This window comes from Numenius arquata, chromosome 11 (genome assembly GCF_964106895.1).
Source record: "Numenius arquata chromosome 11, bNumArq3.hap1.1, whole genome shotgun sequence".
In the NCBI taxonomy this organism is placed as follows: Eukaryota; Metazoa; Chordata; class Aves; order Charadriiformes; family Scolopacidae; genus Numenius; species Numenius arquata.
In genome coordinates, this window is record NC_133586.1 from 17673809 (window position 1) to 17695139 (window position 21331).

At 39.2% G+C, this 21331-nt stretch overlaps 1 protein-coding gene across 7 annotated transcripts in view; it reads right to left on the reverse strand.

Moving 5' to 3' along the window:
• Positions 1-3994: 3994 nt before the first annotated feature.
• The window catches only part of OTUD7A (OTU deubiquitinase 7A), a 130568-nt gene continuing 113231 nt past the window's right edge, over positions 3995-21331 (reverse strand). For 6 of the 7 annotated variants that reach the window (XM_074156615.1, XM_074156614.1, XM_074156613.1 and 3 more), the window contains 5 exons: positions 14761-14888; positions 13326-13475; positions 7905-8019; positions 7572-7656; positions 4022-5630 (listed from right to left, as the gene is read on the reverse strand). In XM_074156615.1, the coding sequence (XP_074012716.1) occupies positions 4185-5630; positions 7572-7656; positions 7905-8019; positions 13326-13475; positions 14761-14888 (1924 nt within the window). In that variant the 3' untranslated portion in view covers positions 4022-4184. Of the gene's footprint in view, positions 5631-7571; positions 7657-7904; positions 8020-13325; positions 13476-14760; positions 14889-21331 lie in introns of all 7 variants that reach the window. The other variant, XM_074156619.1, reaches the window with a different exon arrangement.

The window sequence follows — 21331 nt, forward strand, 5'->3', positions numbered from 1 at the left end:
AGGACTGGTATTGCCTCAGACTGCTTTCATCTGCAGTCCAACAGTGCGCAAATCCACGTAAAGTGTCTCTCCTCAATGCTTTCTGTATCAAGTCATACTGCTCACATCACCTGTTTTGCAATTTAGAAAAGACGACTCTGGAGACTTCACGTGGCCTATTTAGACTTCTTAAGAAATAAACAACACAAACCTCTCCAAGTACAGCGTCTTTCTTTCACCGATCCCTTTAAGGTCACCTTTGACTTAGGAAGAAGAAACTAATGGCTAAAGAAAGCTGGGTCAGACACTGTATTTCCATTGCATTTATAAAACTCAATGAACCATAATAACAAAAGGTTAATCAATTGTTTTAAAATCCAAAGTATCTTAAATTACTTTTGATAATCTACACCACCTTTTTCTGAATGAGCTGCTTGTTAGCCATATGCTACAACTGACACCCACATCTGAAAAAATACTTGTAAAGTCTAGGAATAGTTTATTAACCCTTTATAAAGCATTTAAAATGGAACTTTAATATAAAGTGTGACTGAAACCCATTATGTATTACAGGCCTCCTCTGTTACGAACAGACCTTTGTATCAGAGTTTATGAACAACATAAAAAAATTGCATAATAGGTTTAAGCCTTTTTTAAATTAGAAAAATTGCACATTCACACATTAAAAAATTCCAGCTTCCTCCAACCTAAATATCTCCTGGTGATTTTGGATCTATTTGAGGAAGGCGTAGCCTACCCAGGATTTAGTCTATACTTTTGAAATCTGGACAACAGTGGTAATTGTTGAATCACTATCAGGGAGAGAGGGGAAAAAAGCAAATGCAAAAATATATGTGTATTGCAGCCGCTTGAGCTAACAGAAGAAATTAATACAGTCCTCCCAAACCCAAACCGGTTTCTGTACAGCTGGGACTAAGTAGTAACTCTAACGAGCTCTGGAAGGTACAGAGAGGGCAGATCAGGCACAAGAAAGGACTTGCTGGCCTGTGGGCTACAAGAGCTTTCAACGTAAGGAAAAATAAACCAGAAGAGCAGTCAAAGGTTAGCCATTTCGTGCAACAGAAATTCACAGTTGAAGATTATTCCCTCTCACACCTACCTAAGGAATGACACAATTTCTTTCAGTGCTGGTGAACGCAACTCATGAGCAGTTGGGAATTCTCTTTGAAAAAAATAAGTAGAAAATTTCCTCTTATAGCTAGACTCTTCTTTTAATTAGGACAATCACTTCTTCAGGAGGAGGCATTCCGTCTGTATGTCTGGGCTGTTAAATACTAACTACAGTATCCCCTTTAGACAACTGCCACAAATAGCTCCGAAAAAAGGACAAGTACTAGGAAAAGATGGGTAGATTTTAACTGGCAAATTGCCTTGGAGGCATACAGCAGGCACAACTAAAATGTGTTCTGTCAGTATTTCATGTAACAGATATTTTAAAATGAGCAATCCAGCAGTGGCAACTATTTATGGAAATATCTGAGTGATTTCAGGATGACAGTGAACACTGACGATTGTTATTCCATACAGTCAAGCCTATTATTATTCAGAAGATCAATTAATTTTTCAAAATAATCTAACATACAGGTACAATCTATTCAATAATTTAGAATAGAGCAATTTGTCTAAATATTGACGAGCTGCAAAAGTCTTTCTTTTTTGAGTAGTAGATCTTAAAAACATCATCTAGAAACAACTCCTTTGAAAAACGGGAAACAGCAAATTCTCATGCTAATTGCTTATTTTTATGTATGTGCTGTTATTTTTTTTTCCTCATTTAGAAATGAGGATACAACTGACCTAAATACACGGGCTGGTGTACTTCGCTGCTGATAGAATATTTCTTAAGCACAATTTTACATAGAAGCAATTCTCAGAGTATCAAATGCTACTGCTATTCTAATGCTCTAAGAATTCTTAACTATTTCTTTCATGAAGTTTTATCCTGTCAGTTTTCTCAGTCTCGGCAACAAATGCAATCAAGTATATTTGATTTGTTTTAAATTGATCTGGCTTGGTTTAGCATAATCTGCAATCACAGATTTCTTTGGCAATAAGAACTTGCATGTAATCACAACAGTTAACCAAAAAAGGACACTGCTGACCAGGGTACACAGCCAGAGACACGGGGCTTAGAATGTGCTTACCTTCAGGACAGAGGTGACATGGAGTTTTAACTTCTCATTACGCATACCAGTACTTCCCTTTAATGAAGGAATGCAAATTCAGTAACATTCAGTGTATGCTCGGAATATGGCAAGAAATACAAAGTACAGGTGTGGATTCATGGAACAACTAACATGGCAAAGGCCGTGACTTCTTTTTAGAAGTGGCCAACAGACTTATTTTGAAACTATTCTTTAAGCCTCCCATTCAGCAGAAAACCTAAACATATCGTCAATTTTGAGTATGTGTGCTCAGTCCCACAAATTTCAGTGGGATATTAGCAAAAGCTTATGTGCTTTTCCTGAAAGCCAGTACACGTCAGCATAGGTTTGTGTATCTTGTTGCACAGACTACTTTAGGCTCAGTTTCAAGGCTAAAAAGGATGAACTGTAGGCAAGCCACCATGTCAAGAATAAAAATTGGGGTACAGCAGAAAAGAAGCAGAAACAAAGACTCTTTGGCAAAGAATCTTTCCTGTGCAGGCCAGAAAAGTGCTATTCCATAATGAGTAAGGCAGAAATCATTTTCTGCACCTTTAGGTGGCAGAGTAAGTGGTCTTGAAGGTTATTCTTCACCTATTTGTGGAAAATGAGCTCTTAAAAAAAAAAAAAAAAAAAGGTAGACAGTAAATGAGCCCATTGCTTACAAGTGTAACAACACTAAAGATCTACTCTTACTGCATTGTGCCAGTTGATGGCAGAGGGGTGCAAAACCAGCAAGTGCTATATTCATGAAAACCTCCTAATGTCATACATCTCCTTTAACAGTATTTGCTGTGTCTGTTTTACAGAAATATTTCTATGAGTCAAGTTTTATTTTCAAAACTATTGCAAATAGTTATGTAAATATTTGGATATCGGACTTGTGCAAATCTGTGCTAGCTGTTGCCATTCAGACTGGAGGTATTTTATAGCCACCTGGGAACCTCCTGGTGGGTACATAACTCACTCTTCGAAGAGTCAGAAATAGGTGGAGCCAGCAGCCTTCAAGAAAGGCTCACAAGTAGTTATGTTTGCAACAACTACCAACTGGTAATGCTGAGAAAAGAATAAATAAATAATGATTAAATTAATGCAATGGCAAAGGGAATCAATTGATGCGATACATTTGTTTTGACAAGCAGTTCATTCAGCTCTAAAATGATCCTAAATTTCCTAGCTGGTCGTAAAATTTTCCAAATCTAATAAAATTTTTATAATTTTAATATTTCTCTCAATTTTAACAGCAATGAAAATAATATTGAAATTCAGGTGCCCAAAACTAACCTATGTGGTGGTTTTTTGTGAAGTGAAGTCTTGCCAGTCATAATGTATTTTTTATAAAACCAGTTTAAAAATTCAGTACAAATAAAAGTGGCTTGTCTACTATTTTATGGAAATGTAGAAATAACTGGTAAGAACTTAAAATTAGGAAGAGCTACAGCCCTCAAATTCAGATCTTTCACTCCCATTTTCCCAGAATCATTCAACTTCAGACTAAAATGAGTACAAACATTAGTGATAATGTAATATGCTGCCATGTTAGAAATGTGCAGTATGCAAAATCACTACCCTCATGAAAAAAAAGGCTATGAAAAATTTAGGTTTTACTGAGGAAAAAATACTCTCATAATAGCTATAGAATCTCAAATGTCTACAAGGCAGATACTACCCTACTACAACACCACATCTCCGGTATTATGACTTTCCCCTATCGTTCTACTACCTGAGTGATGTCAGTGTAAATTCAGGCACCATTAGTAAATTTTTGACCAAACATATACACAGCACTGACAAAGGAGTAAACAACCCTTCAGCTTACCAGTATATGTAAAAAAGACACTGACAAAATGGAAAATAATATTTTTTTTTTTATGATAAATTAATCCTATTATTTCCTCATTGCCCCGGAAAAGCGAAAAGCTAGACACTATTTACTCATCAATCCTTTATTCTTTTTTTAAGGATTCCTTTTACTGCAATTCAACACTGTTTACTTTGTAAGTAAGAAAATGGTAAAACTAAGTAGTCACGGAAGAATCCTCAATGCCGGTGTCCCTTGCTTTCTCTCTCCCTGCGTTTTAACTCTTCTTTGTAGCAGTATGAACAGTAATTTTCAGTCTCAGGACGACCATAAAAGGAACAGTTCTCCTTCTTACAGCGGTTCTGCTGGATGGAATATATTGGGCAAACTGTGCTTCTGCCTTGATTTTTATCATTGTTCAACCAGGTCTGAGGAGCATCCTCATCAGCATATTCTAAGCAGTCTCTGATATCGCCAGTATTGAACCCATTTGTGTATGTTTGAGACTTGTGTTCCGTAGGCATGGTATAGCTCAGCGATTCCACTGTGTTCACCGTACGGATACCGGATATCCGGGCTGGGCTATAGCTTTGAGAAGACAGCGATCTGTTTTGTTGGGGATAGGTGGCACAGGTTTTTAAGGTGCCAACCACTGGCTTGTAGGTATCATCTTGGAAGCTCGATGGCTTGGAGCTGACATCATGCAAATGGATGACACTTTGCCTTTGAACGGGTGGCGTATGGCTATAGTGGGCAGATACCGGAATGGGTCCACTTTTCTTAGCACCATTAGTAGGCGAAGAAAATGACCCAGGAGTGGGACTAGTGCGATCTTTAAATTTTAAAACCAGTTGAGTCGTATGGCTTTGAGGCAAGACGGGTGATGCCCTATCCTGAGGAGATGTTTCTAATTTTTCTTTTGAATATGCTTCTGGCTCCAGTTTCCTATTAGATGACCCATTAGATGACCCATTCAGTGCAGCCTTTTTCTCAGCATCCTTTCTTTTCTGTTCCTGTTCTGCATTGAAACGCTCCTGTGCACTGGTCAGGTAATAGCCTATCATCTCCTCATGGAACTGATGCCTATGACTGGTCAAAAGAAGGCCAGCAAAAATAAACTTCCGTTCACCCTGCATGGCAGCTCTCAAAATATTTAGGCTGAGTTTCACGTCAGTGCTGTACTTCCATGGGTCAGACTGCTTGTCAGAGAAGGATTTAGTGTTCATCTTTTCAACGGGCGAGTTGCTGGCTCTGTCAGTCGGAGATGGAGTGGTCTTCTCAGATGGAGAAGTGCTCGCAGACTGTCCAGATTCTTCTTTGCTGCCTTTTCGAGACTTAGACTTTTTCTCTTTGACTTTCTCTACTGCATCACCATTTTTTCCATTCCCTGAATTGGCTCTGCTCATTTTGCCATGCACCAGGCCTCCGAGACCACCCATATTCTTTTTCAGTTTAATTCCCAGGGTTTTACTGAGGCTTCCTATTTTATTGGCAACTGAATCCGTCCTGTTTTTGTCTTTATCTTTCCTCTGTTTGTCCTTTTCTTTTTCTTTACTGTTTTTGCCATTATTGCCGTTGGAATTACTACAGATGGAATCTCGGTCTGAGTCCATTGAGTCAGCCAGAGACTGAACATCTTCCCCGGCTGAAGCTGTAGGGGATTCTGGTTGAGCCAAAGGGGCCTGCTATGGAAAAGTAATTACAATTAATACTGCAGAATCAGTTTCATACAGGGACTTAGCGCAAAAAAAACCCCCAAATCCAATATAGATTCTGACACTGATTGTAAATGTACTTCTTAATTCATGCACTGACACCTTCAACTGGTTTCTTCACCAAATAATGCTTATTTGCCTCTGCTGACTGTGTATCTTGCTTGTTCCTACAGCAGCTTTTGACTCATTTCAAGCACATTTGCAGAACAGAGGTCATTCCCTCAGAGTTTCTGTGAAAATCAGTGTCTGAATACTGGGGAGATGCAAGTTAGTGCTCCCGCTGAGGGGACGGCTGCAGCACAACCTCCCTGCTGGGCAGCGGCTGGTCTGCGTCCAGAGACCGGCCCCTCAGCGCGATACAGGCTGCCTCTCAGCCGGGGAGACAGAGAAACTGGTATCGTGATGGAAGGGAAATGAGGTTCTGCTGAAAGCTGAGAGGGGGATGCAGCATACAAACCTGTATGCAGCAATATTTCACAGGTCATTTTTGTTCAAACCCCAACTTAGTAATTTCTTCATCATTCAGGTCTCTGGTGCGTGAAAATCAAAGGTACAATGCACCAGAGCTAAACATCTTGCCTGAAATATTAAACACTAAACTTCAGCAAGTAGACTGAGGAATACAATGAGGTGTATTCATTCTTATTGGAAATAAAATGCAGACAAAACTGGTGTCAGAAGTCAGAGTTCTACCTTATATTTTAGGTAAGGTGATAAAACATCTGTCTTGAAAATGCAGTAACAAGGATCCTAGAGTACTTTAAAACATGGCTCTGTTCATTTACTCCTGCAAGACTTAATCTTGCTTTCAGGCATCATGAAGTTACAATCTGCTAGAGATAAACATGAAACATTTAACTAACCATAATGATTCAGAGAGAAAAAAAAAAAAAGCTCTGGAGATGCTGGAGATGTATATACTTCTGGTATAAAAATGCTATAGAAATGCACTCCTGCTTCTTGTGCCTGGGTACTTCAATGTCCTCTCTCTCTGGAATTGCTGAGCCCCCATCACCCTGTCGGGAGCAGAGCTGTTATCCCCACTTGGCAGAGGAGACGAGTGCTGAAGTGACCTGACCGCACTCACATGGCAAGTGCAAAGCAGGGAGAGGTAACCCAGGTCCCACAAGTTTCAGGCTCACAGTTTATGACTACAGGAGCATTTTGCCTCTCCTTTTTCTGATGTGGTAGTTAGCACTGTAGAAACTGTAGAAAAATGCATTTTTCCCCCTCTTGCAGCTTGTTAAATGTTTTCTCCTTTTGTGTTCTGTTCCTCCTTTCAAATCCCATCTGTGTAGGCTAAATCACCTCCAGCCTCTCCTAGCAACCTTTTGCCTCCAGACTAACCCCTCCATCTATTCCATGTCATTTGCAGAGAAATTTGCAGCTGACTGGGTGCCAGCTGAGCGTGGTTCTAAAATAGCTTTCTGAAAGAACGAGGCTCCCGTTCAGCGCCAGTCTGTGCGCTTTTGTCAGCCGCTCTAAACTGGGAGCCGTCCCGGGGTGCCAATGTATTCTCAGAAAGCAAAAGGACTTGGGACTAGTGACCGAACAGTGGCATTAGGAGAGCAAGCCAAAGTTCTTAGAAAACAATAGCGAGAAAAGGTCTATTTTAAGGTTCTTCTGAACTACACGGACTACTGAAATAAGTTACAGGAAGATTAAGCTAGAAAATACATTTCAAAACAGAGTACGAGTTGCAAAAAAATAAAAGCAACTATGTTATTAAAATAAATAACTAGAAAAATGTGTAAGCTTGACTGCAGTGACAGTGAGCCACAAGTGACTTTGTCCCTGCTGTCAGGACACTGGTGTTCACAGGCAACTGGCCAGTCCAGGCACTGTCCCACACAGCACCCTGCCCTGTCTGACACCTCTCCTCTTGGTTAGAGCGAGGGGAAGTCACCTTACCCGTGTCTCAGACGGTATGCGTATCCACGTTACATTCATATAGCTGTGCAGAAGATTCAACTTTGCCTCAAGAGACAGAATCAAACTAAGGGTGAAAAAACAAGGGAACAAAGTGTCAAAAACAGCCTGAAAGAAAAAGCAGTATTTCTTAACAGGGAGAGATGCAACAGCAGCCTGAATTGTGACTGCCAGCTGGATACCCATCCATGTCTTCTCCCATGCCACCAGAGAACATAAACAAAGCCCTCTCTGTCAGCAGTTCTCCCAAGGCTTCAATCGGGTACGGCTCAAGACATTTTACTGCTTGACGCTAAGGTTTCAAAAAGGTCTTACTTGGCCAGCCTGGTGTTATCATTGTCGTCTTTTCCCCACTCCCAGTCTTTCCCAGGATCGACCGCAAAGTGCAAAGGCAGTAACTTGTGTTCAGAGTCAGTCAGGGGGATCACCGCTGAAGTAGAGGAGAAACAAGGATTGGGGTGGGGGGAACAAAAACAACAAAAAAATTAATTAGCTGTAAAAAGCAGCATAACTGGTTTAAAGAAGGGCAGAATTTGAGCGTGCTGCAGAATTGTCTCATTCAGAGCACCACAAATGATTTATACCAGGCTCCGTTTCCCCATTTTGATGTTTGTGCAAGAGAAGCGGAGAGGTAGAGGTTAATACACTAATTGCTCCTGGAGTGAAAGATAGTCACCTCTGGAGGAGGGGAGACCTCTGGGAGAACAGCACTGCCATTTTGTAATGCACAATAAACACTTCCTGGAGACAGAACCATTAGAATAGCAGAAAGCAATAAAAAGTTGAAATACTCCTGCCTGTCTCTCACACAGATGCACATACTTGTTAATTATTTTCTCTTTTCAGTTTAGTACCTTTTTGTTTTTCACTGTCAAAGAAACAAAAATATATTGGTAACAGCATTAAGAAACAAAGCAAAATGCAGTTACAGGGATTTTGGACTCAAACTGTGAATTAACGTAATTGAGGAGCAAAGATCAACATAGATAAGGGTTAGGAGGTCAGTTTGAGGCCTGTCATGAGCGTAGTGAGAAGCCCATTACTGCTGTTATGTCTCAGCTCCACTGTCTAACTGCCCTGGCTCTTCTCTCCCTTCCCCTCTCTGCTGGGCCTCTGCCTTCTGACACCTATCTTGATGACTCTGCTTTATGCTCTGCGTGCAGGGACTGCCCTCTGATTTTACAGAGTGTCTATCATTCATCACCAGCAAGAAACTAAGAGAAAAACACTGTCAGCTTTAATTAAAGCCAGCAATTTGCTTCCATTTCATTAGGGGGGAAAAAAAAAAAAAAAGTAAAAGCTGTTTAGGCACTGGGTGGGATCCCCAGCGTGGTGCAGGTCACTGCTGCTTCTCTGACAACCAATCAAGGAATTTAATTTTCTGTACTGGAAACCTTAAGGACTTTGCGTAGGTATTCATTCCAGCAAAGCCAGGGGGCAAAGAAACCCGGAGGCATCACCCAAACATCTGGCACTGACTTACTGAAAATTGATTGCACTTATTGGCTATATGCTGTTTATAATCTTTTCTGCAGTTCAGAAAACATATGTTGTCAAAGGTAGAGGATTTTTGGTTAAATATTGTTCCTCACCTAGCAGAATACAGGAAACTTAATCTGTGTTTTAGAGTAACACGGTGAAGTCAGTACTTGGTTCAGACAATTTGACAACAACTGCAGAAAGTATATATATATTTTCATCTTTGCAGACTGGAAATAAAAAGGTCAAACCTTTAAAAATTTCATGGAAATGTTGCCCCCTACTGCTTATAATAGGTAATTCTTGAAATATTTCCCCATATTAACTGCAAATATAGTACAGAACAGCTGGAGACTAATCAACTTTAGTTGCAGATACTGCTGTAGGATGCAATCATAGAAATTAATATTGTAAGAGAATTTAGCTCCTTAAAGAAACTCAATGTGAATAAGCAGCAGAGAGTCTAACTGCAGTTCCAAATACACGGTAAAGCGAGAGCTCGTGAAGCACAAGAGCATAAGAAACGTACAAGAGAGGTGACAACTGAATACACTTTTTAACACTCGGTGGTGTAATATGAGGGCTTACTCTGCTCCATTCAATGAAATTACTGCAACAAAGGGGCTGCCATAACTGATAACACAAATCGCTGATTGTGTTTCCCAAGGAAAAGACATATTCTGCCAATTAACTGAATTACTAGCAGGTACTGGCTGGATTTACAACTGACCTTACAATGCAGTATCTTAACCTTTTAAAAGAAGGTGGCAACTCAGAAGAGAGCAGCATTATAAGTTTACCACACAGCACTTCCACTTTCGGTAGCACCTGACCTTACAGGACAAAGCACAGGAGCGTGCAAAGCTCCAAGTTCGACAAAGCAGTCTCAGGGGCATGTGAGACCTGGTCTTTATTTCCATAAGCAAAAATAAAAAACATCTGCGTAAATATAGCCTGCGTGAATACAAAAGTATTTATAGGTTTTTGATTTGATGTTGTGGATTTCAAAACAAGAGGGCCTTCAGTGTCCATCAGAATGCCAGCTGTGTGCTGGTAAAAAAATGACATATCAAAATGTTTTTTAAATCCTCTCCAGACAAGAGGATGTTAGCATGTTTTCTCTCTTTATATACATTTACAGTAGTGCTCAAAATGATCTGATAAATGACTATATGCCAAAGCAGAACTCCAGGTGTTCACATCAGCATTTATTTGACTACAAATATATATATTTCACAAATATAGGACATACTGTCTGCCCCACAAAACAGCTTCTTGGCAGCTTAAACGTGTGTATGTACACACAGTAGTTCAGACAGCTCCAGGCGCTGCTCCTGACATGCAGTTATGTGGCTATAAATACTATGACTACGAGCTATGAACGGCCTGGCTATCAGAGATGCTCCTTTTAACAAACTGTAGCTCTGAGCTCCAGGCTGCATCCTGACAGTTCAAAACCTGGCCATGTACTGTGGCACCTGTGCCATTGTTTTCCTACTCGTTCAACTGTGGCTCTCCTTCCTCTCTGCCAAAGCTGCCAACATCTCTATGCTGACAAGGTAAAAAAAATAGTCATTATTAGAGCATCCTTGTGCCAATCTACTTCCTGCCACAGCATTCGAAGAACAATAGCAGTGCTGTGTGAGCTCTTGGGCTGCTGCAGCCTTTAACAGCAACCAGTTTGGCAGCTGGAAGCTGAAGCATTCCCTTCATCCCAGACCTAATGCCAAGTGCTTTCTGCTGATCCATAGAATTGATGCCTGTGTATCCAAGGCCCTGCAGTAAAACATGTAAAATCAGATCATACAAAAAAAAAAACCCAAAACCAAACCTATTTTGATTCAACAGCCCTGGTAATTAGCCTGGGGGAACTTACACATGAACAAAGCCAATATTAAATGTTACTGATGCTGTGCTGGATATTTAGTAGCTTTTTGTCTCCCAGCACATTTCCTATGCAGCTACAGGTATAGGAAAATCCTACAGAAAGACAGTTTCTAACCACAAGAAGTATATTTAACATTATTGCTAGCACTTGTGGGAGAAATCAAATATGCGACCTTGTCATCGAACCCAAGATCTTGCAGTGTGTAATTAACAGGAATATATGCCTGTAATATTAGCAGTATTTCAGTAGGCGGCATCAAAGTGTATCACTGAATACTTTAACACGAGGCAGGGTCAGAGAAGCTGAAGAGGAGTGTCCCTTGCTGCTTTTATCAGTCCTGCCACAGAGGATGCCACAATCGCACAAGGTTTGGTGGGTGGCGGTTACCCTATCTGCAAAGTTATTGTAGAGACAGATAAGTTCTCTGTATTCGATCAAATTACTCATGCACATCAGCTCTTGTAAGACCTGTGATAATGAAGTATTGCATGAAGGCAGACAGATGTGCCTGAAATAACTGAGGTTACTGTCAGGTCTACCGATACTATTCTGATCCCAATTGTAAGAATGCAAGAAATGGACTGCCTACTCGAGAAGTTGTCTTGTTCCACCACCAACAGAACTTGGACCTTATGAAGGATCAAGACCAAAGAGATGAAGGCATGTTCTACGAGACAAGTCTACAATTTGTAACATAGACATATATGCAGGAGCTGCTAACTTACAGCTGTGGATGTTACAGTCCTTGCTGCAGTGTTTCTTCAGCAACTATCAGCAGTGAAAGTGTATCCTTAAAAAGGCTCTCCTAATATCACTTTCAAATGGTATGAATTTGCTTTGCCAGCTCTCATTTCTCACAAGGTGTTTCACATCATACCTCAGTGTACTGCTTTGGAAACGGTTCCTATGTAAAGCATTTTTCTAAGGGCCGCTCTTCTACAGACTGAGGGCAGGAAGGCAGCTGCAACGTCCCAGCGTGTAATGCCAAGGCCAGACCTAGTGCCAAGCACCTACCTACAAGTCCCTGAAATGGCTACGTGCCACTGGGGGCTGAACAGTTGGACCGGATTGATTTTCCCATTAAATATCTGACATCCAGATCAACCTTTCTTTCCATTACTGTCTTATGATTCAGTCTCCTCTTCACCAACACAATGTTTGAAAATACCACATGCAACGCATTGTTAGCGCTTCCCATCTCACACAACCTCACGTTAAAAACTCTTTACTCCATCCTAGAAGGATGACTTAACTAGATAGCAAATTCTGGCATGAAGAGGTCTACAACAAAATCTGTCATTCAAGAGTGTCTTTCCTCCTTTGCATCATTTTAACCAATGTCTTTCTCTCTGCTTTGCACAGCTGCAGCATGCTGTCTCATGAGCATGGAAAATGACTAATACATCCAAAATCAGATGAAATGCACAAGGGGATAGGGAATTAAATGAAGGATATTTAGCTCTCTCTAAACTACTCTTTAGGAAGGAGGACACTAAATGAACTTCACTCAGGAGATCTCAACAACCAGCACACGTTCCATGTTTACTTTACAGGTAATATGCATTCATAAAGGATTTAAAACACCTCTGCAGTGCCAGCAGACAAAAAAAACAAAACAAAGGAGGACTTAAACCTAACAGCAAAACTCCACTGAATTTTTTTAAAGCCTCACCATGTTTTTGGCAAAACACTTTTCCCTTCCCCCCAAGAGGAGCAAAGACACATAGAAGTTCATCTCACAGCCTTCTATCATTGAGCAAACAGGTCTTCCAAATAAGGGTGATTATAGCTAGCTCCTCCGTTTCTGATGCAGGAACAAACCCAGTCCTGAAGCTTTTGCCACCCCCAATCCCAGGGGCTCAAACTTGACACAGAAATATCCGGTCAGACTTTGTTGTCACTGTTCTGAAGTACAACAGAAGACAGCAAGATGATAAGATACAAACATTTCAAATGTTTTTAAATGGGAAAAGTGCATTTAGCACGCTATAAGAGAGATCTTTTATATGTGTTTTCAATAGTAATCTGACTCATACATAATCTTCTGAACACTTTACTAACCCAAATTAACAAAGGCCTTCAAGAACCCAGGAGCACAGCAGGCAACTGTGATGATACCTATTTACATACATGGAACTGACAGAAAAGGTCAAAGTGCCCAAAACAGACAGTGACAGCCCAAGGATTAGGACTGAAGAGTTCTTGGCTCCCGGTCTTGTGATTAGACCATTTAGATTCCTAAAAACACAGCAATAAAATTTAGTGGGTATTGTTTCCTTTCTGATAGGTAAATCCACCTAGAGGAAGAAGAAAGTACTTTGTGCATTGTATTCACTATGTACCCGTGGGCTGCTGTGTTTATAGCATACCTTGTTCTCTCTGTTGATCTTTTTGTTCCATGGAAACAAGAGCAGAGAAATGGGCCTGATCGTAGGCTAGCACAAGAGGTGAGCAATGGCATCTGTTAGGTAGAACTTCAAGTGGCAAATAAATTCCTCCAAATGGTATAGGTGCAAACGCTGCAAAATAAAATGAGATTCATTATTTTTTAAACTATGTCAAGGAACAGACAATAATGTTGGTTCTATTGTACATACAATTGTGCTACAACATTTTCAGAGCTCCAAGACAGCAGTCTAAAGTGGAGTAATCAATGCAGAAAATAGTCAGGTAAAATTTCATTATAAAAATTTCAGGAAGTATACCGAGAACAATAAAGAAAACATTCCGCTCTTACATATGTTTTACTTGCTCTAATTGCTTACTAGTAAAGATATTAAGGTCTTATAACAAAATCGTGATTACTCTCTCACACATGTATGCAGCTTTGTACCTGCCTGTAACACTTCTAGGTAGAAGGATATTTTCTAACAATCAGCACTAAATACGCTATCAGTTCTCTCGGTAACATGCTCTACTCTTGACTTACATTAACAGATTTCTCTAAGAAACATTACAAACATGTTTATAGTCCACACACATATCATCCCACACACCATATATGTATGCATATATATTCATGATAAGGAGAGATTAAAAAAATTCTACAAGTAGAATTTGAATGGGATGCTGCATCTGTAAAGGCCGAGCTCTTTCCTTTGAAAGATTCTACACTTGTTTATATATAATTATGGGAAGCAGGGGAAAGGGAAAAACCAAAACCCTCATGGGCTGAGATAAAGACAGTTTAATAGAAACAATAACAGAAAAGGAAAAATAACAATAATAATGACATGGGTGACTCTCACTGCCCCGTGAATTTGCACCGTGCCAAGCAGCGATCGCGGATTCCCACCCCCCAGCCAACCCCCATTTATATACTGACTGTGATGTCTATGGTATGGATTATTCATTGGCCGTTCCCTTGTTCTCTCTATTCTTCTATGGGAAGCTGAAAAATGGCCTCGAATAGTGTAAATACAACTTAGCAACAACTAAACCCAATATTCGTTGATGTCATTCCTTTCACAGCAATCACTAGAAAGAAAATTAACTCTTTCGCAGCTGAAACCAGAACAACCAGTAAGAATTGTATTGTGTTCTGCAATTTGGTGGTTGTGAAGTTAATAGTAAATATCTAGGATGAACAGATTTTCAGTAAGACTTACATAATTATCCTGTATTTTTAACTTTTATCTAACAGAAATGGATTAAGTATCATTCTGCTCTTTCTTTTTCTCTCAGAAAAAGGCAGCAGTTATCCCATAAACACTCAGATACGTTACAGCTGGGGCTTTTGTTTGCGATGGTTTTCGATTGATACAATTTACATAGATGCATAAATTTCTAATGAAAAACTCTTACCTTCTCCCCCTGAGTCTCGTAACATTGTGTCTGCTACTACAACAATTGGTCTTCTCAAAATATGGGCTAAGACAAAAACATGGAACTCTTCCAAGCTCTCATACACTGGATCTTCTGCATTATCAACTCTGGAAGACACGGCATTGAAAGTTTTTGAAACAACTTGAACCAACCATTGAAATTTTTGTGAAACAACACATTGCAGCAGCTATTTCTTCTTCCTTGTCACTCATATTCCCACTCTTCTGAAACACAGATTCCAATGATCGAAATAGGTAACATAAGAAATTGGAAAAGAAAAAATATTTTTGGAAATAAAGTAATAGCAGCAGAGAAAACATTTTCACTTGCAGGCTCCACACTAGTTTAGTAGCCAGCAAAATTCATTAGTTTCTGATATTGTTTGGTAGCCTAGGGGGAATAAAAAGGTAATTCTTAGCCAACCTCCTGGTGTAAATCTGCTTTTGTCACAAAAATAATAATTTCATGTGACACCCATGCACATAGACTCTACAATAAAAAGTGGTTTTCTAGTTCCTCTAAGCAAAATACGGGTGAATTTACCTTGGCAATTTAAGAAACACTGATGTCAGCTTGGGTAGGAGGAATTTACTTACAAAGTTGCCAACTTTTTTTCTTTGGTTATTACCAAAATATACTTTTTTAAGATGGGAAGGGGTTACCTGCATAAGGGACTGGAGATTCATTGTCCTATTAGGCTTTCTAATGAGATTAACTTCAACTGCTTTCAGATATCTAAAAATCAGAAGTCTAAGCATTTCACCTTGACTGCCTCTACAGATAAAAAAAAAAAAAAAAAAAGAGAAAAAGAGGCACACATCTCGAAGTACGATCACGATCATCCCTCTCTTAAGCATTTGGCCAAAGATGAGATGAAAATTCTCATTTCTCTTTACAGAATACGGAAGGAATCTAGATCAAGATGCAGTTAGGTGAGACAAGGCCAAGCGTTTTTGCCAGTGGAGCTTTGGGCTTCAAAACACACTGAAAGAATCAATACAAGTATCTTATATGGTAGGAGAGCAGAACAAAAAATTCAAACGGTAAGACAGCTCTATAGAGAAACACAATTTTTTTCTTTATATTGGCCTTCTACAGGTCTGATCCAAATACCACAGGAATTCATGAAAGTCTTTCCGTTCTCTTCACCTAACTGGAGCAGATGCAGAGCACTTGAAAAAGCACAGAGATAATATTTCATTTTTAGATTAAATTAAATGTTTTATTGAGGAGTATTTCGTAGATCTAAACAGAGTTAATCCTCAACCAGCTTCATAATGAGCAAGGACTTTAAGACAAAAAAGTGCTGTTCTTGGGAGGAATTTTAAAAAAATAAATCAATGTAAGATATAATTGGAAGACAATTTGAGCACTTGAAGAGTCTTCACCAATCTGAAGAGTTGTTTCTTCATTTTGAATTGTTCATATCATTACGGAACATACGTCTTGGGAGAAAAATGTATTAAATTCATCATCCTTACTTGGTGAAAATGCCTTTCAACATCTAGTTCTCCAAAACATAGGTATTAAGTGGCAATACGCTGACAGTGTGGTGTTTTGTGTCAAAACTGTGATAATTAGCCCTAAACTTCAAAGGTAGCCAAAATGAATAAATTCCCTACTTAAAGAATTTGACAAAGACGAGTAAACACAATATATTTAAAGAAAACAAAAAAGAGGCTGCGCTACACAGCTGAGCGCTACTTAAAAATATAATACAGCCAGAGCACAGCTTCTGTGAGACATGACAACTGAAGGTGGGCAACAGAACCTACACATGCTCTTATATGAAGGCAGCGACTGTCCTCTTTCCTACTGTTGGGCGTGCAGAGAACTTCCATAAATAACTGCCATTAGTTTTCATTATATGTGAAAAATAGTAACTGAACGCAGCTGTATGGGCACTGGTGTAGAACATGTGGGACAAACACAGTAACCTTCACATGGGCCTGATGGCATCCAGGCCATCACAGCACGGTGGCAGGTATTAACAGCAGGCTGATGCAGGATGCAATTCTCTGATCAGAGACACTGCTTCCCTGTATCCCTCCTCCCGTTACCCAAACTCATCAGGAAATTTTTCCTGATGTTCAGACTAAATTCCCCATCTTGCAATTTCCTGTCATATTCCTTACTGAATTCTTCTCCATTATTGGCTGCAACAGCTTTTCAGCATTTGCAGTGCATTATGTCACCCTCAGAGTAATTTGTTAGCCAAAAGGAAGTTAGGAGAATCATGTTACTGGCAAGACAATACACTACAAAATTTCCAGCTATTTTCTCACGTTAGTATTTCTAGGCTATCAGTCCTAAAGTTTTTCTTTACATCCTCTAATTATTCCTCATGTCCTAGCTAATGAGGTTTCTAGAAGTGAAAGGCATATTCCAGATGCTGTATCTGGAATGAAGCTGTATCAGAAGGACTTTTATCCCCTTGGTCAGCTGATGGCAAGCCTGACTGCGCATCAAGCCCAAAGTTGCACTGGCCTTTTTTTTTTTTACTTTTCAATATCACATCACCAAATTGCTTAATTCACTATTTATGATCATATTCACACATTTCAGATCCTTCTTTTATATTACACATCTGTGTTCCATTGCTCATTTTCACAGAATCAGAGTGGTTGAGGGTGGCAGGGACCTTTGAAGGTCACCTTGTCCAACGCCCCCAATTCAAGCAGGGCCACTTCGAGCCAGTTGCCCAAGACCCTGTCCAGACAGCTTTTGAATGTCTCCAAGGAAGAAGATTTCACAAGGATTCAGTAAGAATTTTCCTAAAAATTAATGAGAACAAAAAAATTATCATTAACAAGTATCCATAGCAACCTGGCATATCCTTTGATCCACTTACCATTCCACTTTTTGTCATGGACCTTCATTTATGCTAACTACATGGCCATGGAAATTGTGGACAAAATAATTTTGTCAATATAACGTTGCAGCAAAGGAAATTTAGGAAACTGCAATTAATTCCTCTGTTCATGTAAAGTTAATTTTTAAATAATAAAATCCACATACAAAGAGCATACAAATCTGCATTACAGAATCCTGCTCAAGCAGGGCATTCTGACTAAATAATTTATCTTCATTGTATGAACAAATTAAAAAAAAAAAAATTAAAAATCTCAGTCTGTCCTACAGGACCATTGATACCTCAAATCCAAACAGACTGGACACCTACTCAGCACTCCAAAGAGATTTTCTTTCCTATGGAAAATCTAATTTGTACTGCAGCCAGTAATGAGAAAAACCTCAAAAAGCTGAAATGGGAAAGTCCCCTCCCCTGCGGTTCCGCCTGGCCATCTGCGGTCTGCTCCTCTCTTTTGCATGTAAACTCTGAGCAAGATCTGTTTTCACGTCCTTGTAAACAGCTCCCTATGGTAACCTTGCTTTTCTTTCCCATGCATACACTTCAGACTCTCAGTTTGTCCAACAGACTCATAACAGCTATTCTGAGTTTAGATAAAGTTTCAGGATTCCCGCAGAGCAAGAGACCAATACCTGCAGACAACTGGGATGTACTGGAACAACATGACAAGCACCAAGTTCTTCAACCCGGTGGTTAGGTACAAGCATGAGACCAGAACGAAATCTGGCTCCTATCTCGATCTATGATCCCATTTCTGAAACCTCTTCTTTCGCTGCTTAAGAATCCCAGAATTAAACCGACCCTACAATACAGCCGCAGCTTACCAGCAAGTACAAATTTCTCCAGAAGGCAGCTGCAGGAACCTATGTCCATTGGTTTCCCTACACAGTATTTCAGCAACGAGCTTCAACTCAAACACAAAAAAAATGAACAGTAATGGGCCATTTCCCTTCTTTTCTTCAGGAAAAAAAAATATAAATAAAATGGTATATTGCATTGATCAAAGGAGATACAAAACATGAATGTTTTGAGTTCAAATTTATATTTCTTAGTCTTTAAAAATAGCAATACTTCTTTCCTCTGGCAAAACCAATACATGGTAAGCAGTTTTCAAGGCATGTAATAGAAGAAAAAACCTGCATCAACTTTGCCTAGATTATTTTGGTTTGAATGTTATTTTGTATTTAACTGTGTGGGAATGCATGCTTTTCTGTTAAGCGTCTTCTGTGCCGTGTGAGATGCAACCATCTGTCAAATAGGACATATCTTGAATTCAACAAAAACTTGTTAAATAAGGGAAAACCCCAATCGCTACAGAGGTACTAGTACTTAATTTTAATATGACATAATTCTGACCCCTCCCTTTGCCTTGAGTGTTCTCTCTTTGTTCTAGAGTCTGTGGGATATCCACTGCTTTCACATCTGAAGGGCTGGCTGAACTGGCAGATTTCAATCACCGCGGCAATTTAATTATTTCCAGCCCACGTTTGGCTTAAGTACAGTTTACATCAACTGAAAATAGGCCAGATGTAAAGATCTATTTGCCATCAGAAACTTCAGCTAATAAGCAAAAGATATAATGCTATAATTAACCTTTTTCTATCTGTACCCTATAATTGCTGCATACACTGAATAGTTAAAAAAGAATAGCACTCCTATAATAGACAACCAGAACAAATAAAAATAGTTTTAAAGCAATGTCTTTGTTAAATGATCTAAACAAAGTTCTCTGCAAGATGAGGGTGCATGACGGACGAAGTAGTTTTGTATGAAGAAATGTGTGTGTATGCGTATGTATGTTATACTGAATACTCTGAATACCTAACCAAGCCCGAAACCTCAGAGATAACATGCATTTGAGAGGCGCTTCCCGTTTAAATGTTCTGTTTTGCTGCCTCAAAACTCTAATGACACATGGGAAGATTACAGCAATATTCCCTCCCTTCTTCCCCATTTAAAATCACTTGACTATATTAATAAAGAGACAGTTAATACTAAATAAGGATACCATCCCCTTTCAAAATCTGTATCAGCTCACACCACGACATGCACGTTTCAGCTCTACTGGGTTTTCAAGCCATGAATAACAACAGCGATAGTCAGTCTAGTGCTAGAGCAGGCTCCGAAACCTCTGACTCGCAAAATGAAGGACTGGGTTGGAATTGTCTCTTTAGCGGGATTGCAATAGTTGGGCTCTTAAAAACAGAGGGTACGAGACACGTTCCTTTTTTCAAAGTAGTTGCTTCAATTCAGCACCCCCAGTTTTGCTTGGAAATGGTGATAAATGAAACAATTACGTTAATCTCAAATTTATTTTTTACATTTACAGAAAGATGTGCAAATCTGTTTCAAAACAAGAATCTGCTTCAAAGTTAATTAGTTTGCCCCGATTCAGTGCTTGAAGGGTTTTACATGCTGGAAACAAGAATTTAAGAAACAGATTTTTCTGTGTTCCCTTTATCTTTTCCTTTTTTTCCAGCTTCCCAGCCTCAGAATGAGAGTGCTCTCAAAGAAGAAATCTTTGAAGATTTAATGACAATTGCTGATCTCCATTGCACGCAGCTCACTCCGAAAAGTAACTAAAAGGAACTTGCAGGTGAATGAGGCAGCATAATTCCCGACTTAGGCTTGTCACCGAATTCTTTTGAAGCAGATACAACTTCTGGTGCTTTAGCTAATTCTGACACCAAAGGAGAATGTCTCATCCGCAATTCAAAGACTAATCTGTAGGCTTTCTTAATACAGCACCTAACTAGAGGACGTAATATACCCCATCTCAAAAATACTAATTTGATATTTCTTTTCCTTCTCAAGGACTCTATTTTGAACACGGGTACATTAAACTGAGGAAATAATTCATTCTGTCACATTCATTCTGTCTTTGGAATGATTATAAAGAGAAATACATATTCACATGTTTAATAGTCTTTTTCTTGCCTTATTCCTCTTTCACGGTTTTAAAGGAAACAGTTGTCTGTTTAAGTTTACTTTATTTTGATTTGCAAAAAGATAAATGCAAACCAAGATGAGAACACTAAAACCAATTTAAATTAAATCTCTACATAACAGTGATACTCCCTGTTTAAGTATCTGGGAACTAAAAGTAAAGGTGGTTGATTGACTGGCAAATGCAACCTTTGAGGGCATCTCTGACTGGTAGATATTGAAACTACATAGTACATGAAACAGACAGAATAAGGCCAGAGAAAATTGGTGGCGAATGGCCAAATTTAATAGAAATGTGACTTGAACTGCATTGGAAGACTAAAGTGTGTCCATAGGAAAATATCTACAAACATAGGAAACAAACGATAGGGTAAAATGAAAACCAATCTATTTTTTTAGCCTCAAAATAGTAGAAAATGAGACAGACACATTATGGCTGACAATTTTCTAAACAATATCCTCCTGTATTAGTAGAATTATCTATCCTTGACATCACAGGGTTAAAGGAAAATACAATATTCTTACAAAGGTCAGAAACTAATTTCCAAAGATTTTATTACTCTCCTTGTGTTGTATGCCCTAATTTGTCAATTTACGTATCACCACACGCAATTCTCTCCAGCAAAAACAGTTGCTAGAGAAAAACATGCCCCGAGTAAACAAACACTAAGTACTGTTAGTGATAAACACAGACACAAAAACTAAAGCTTCTGCATTCTTAAGGCTGGTCAGCAA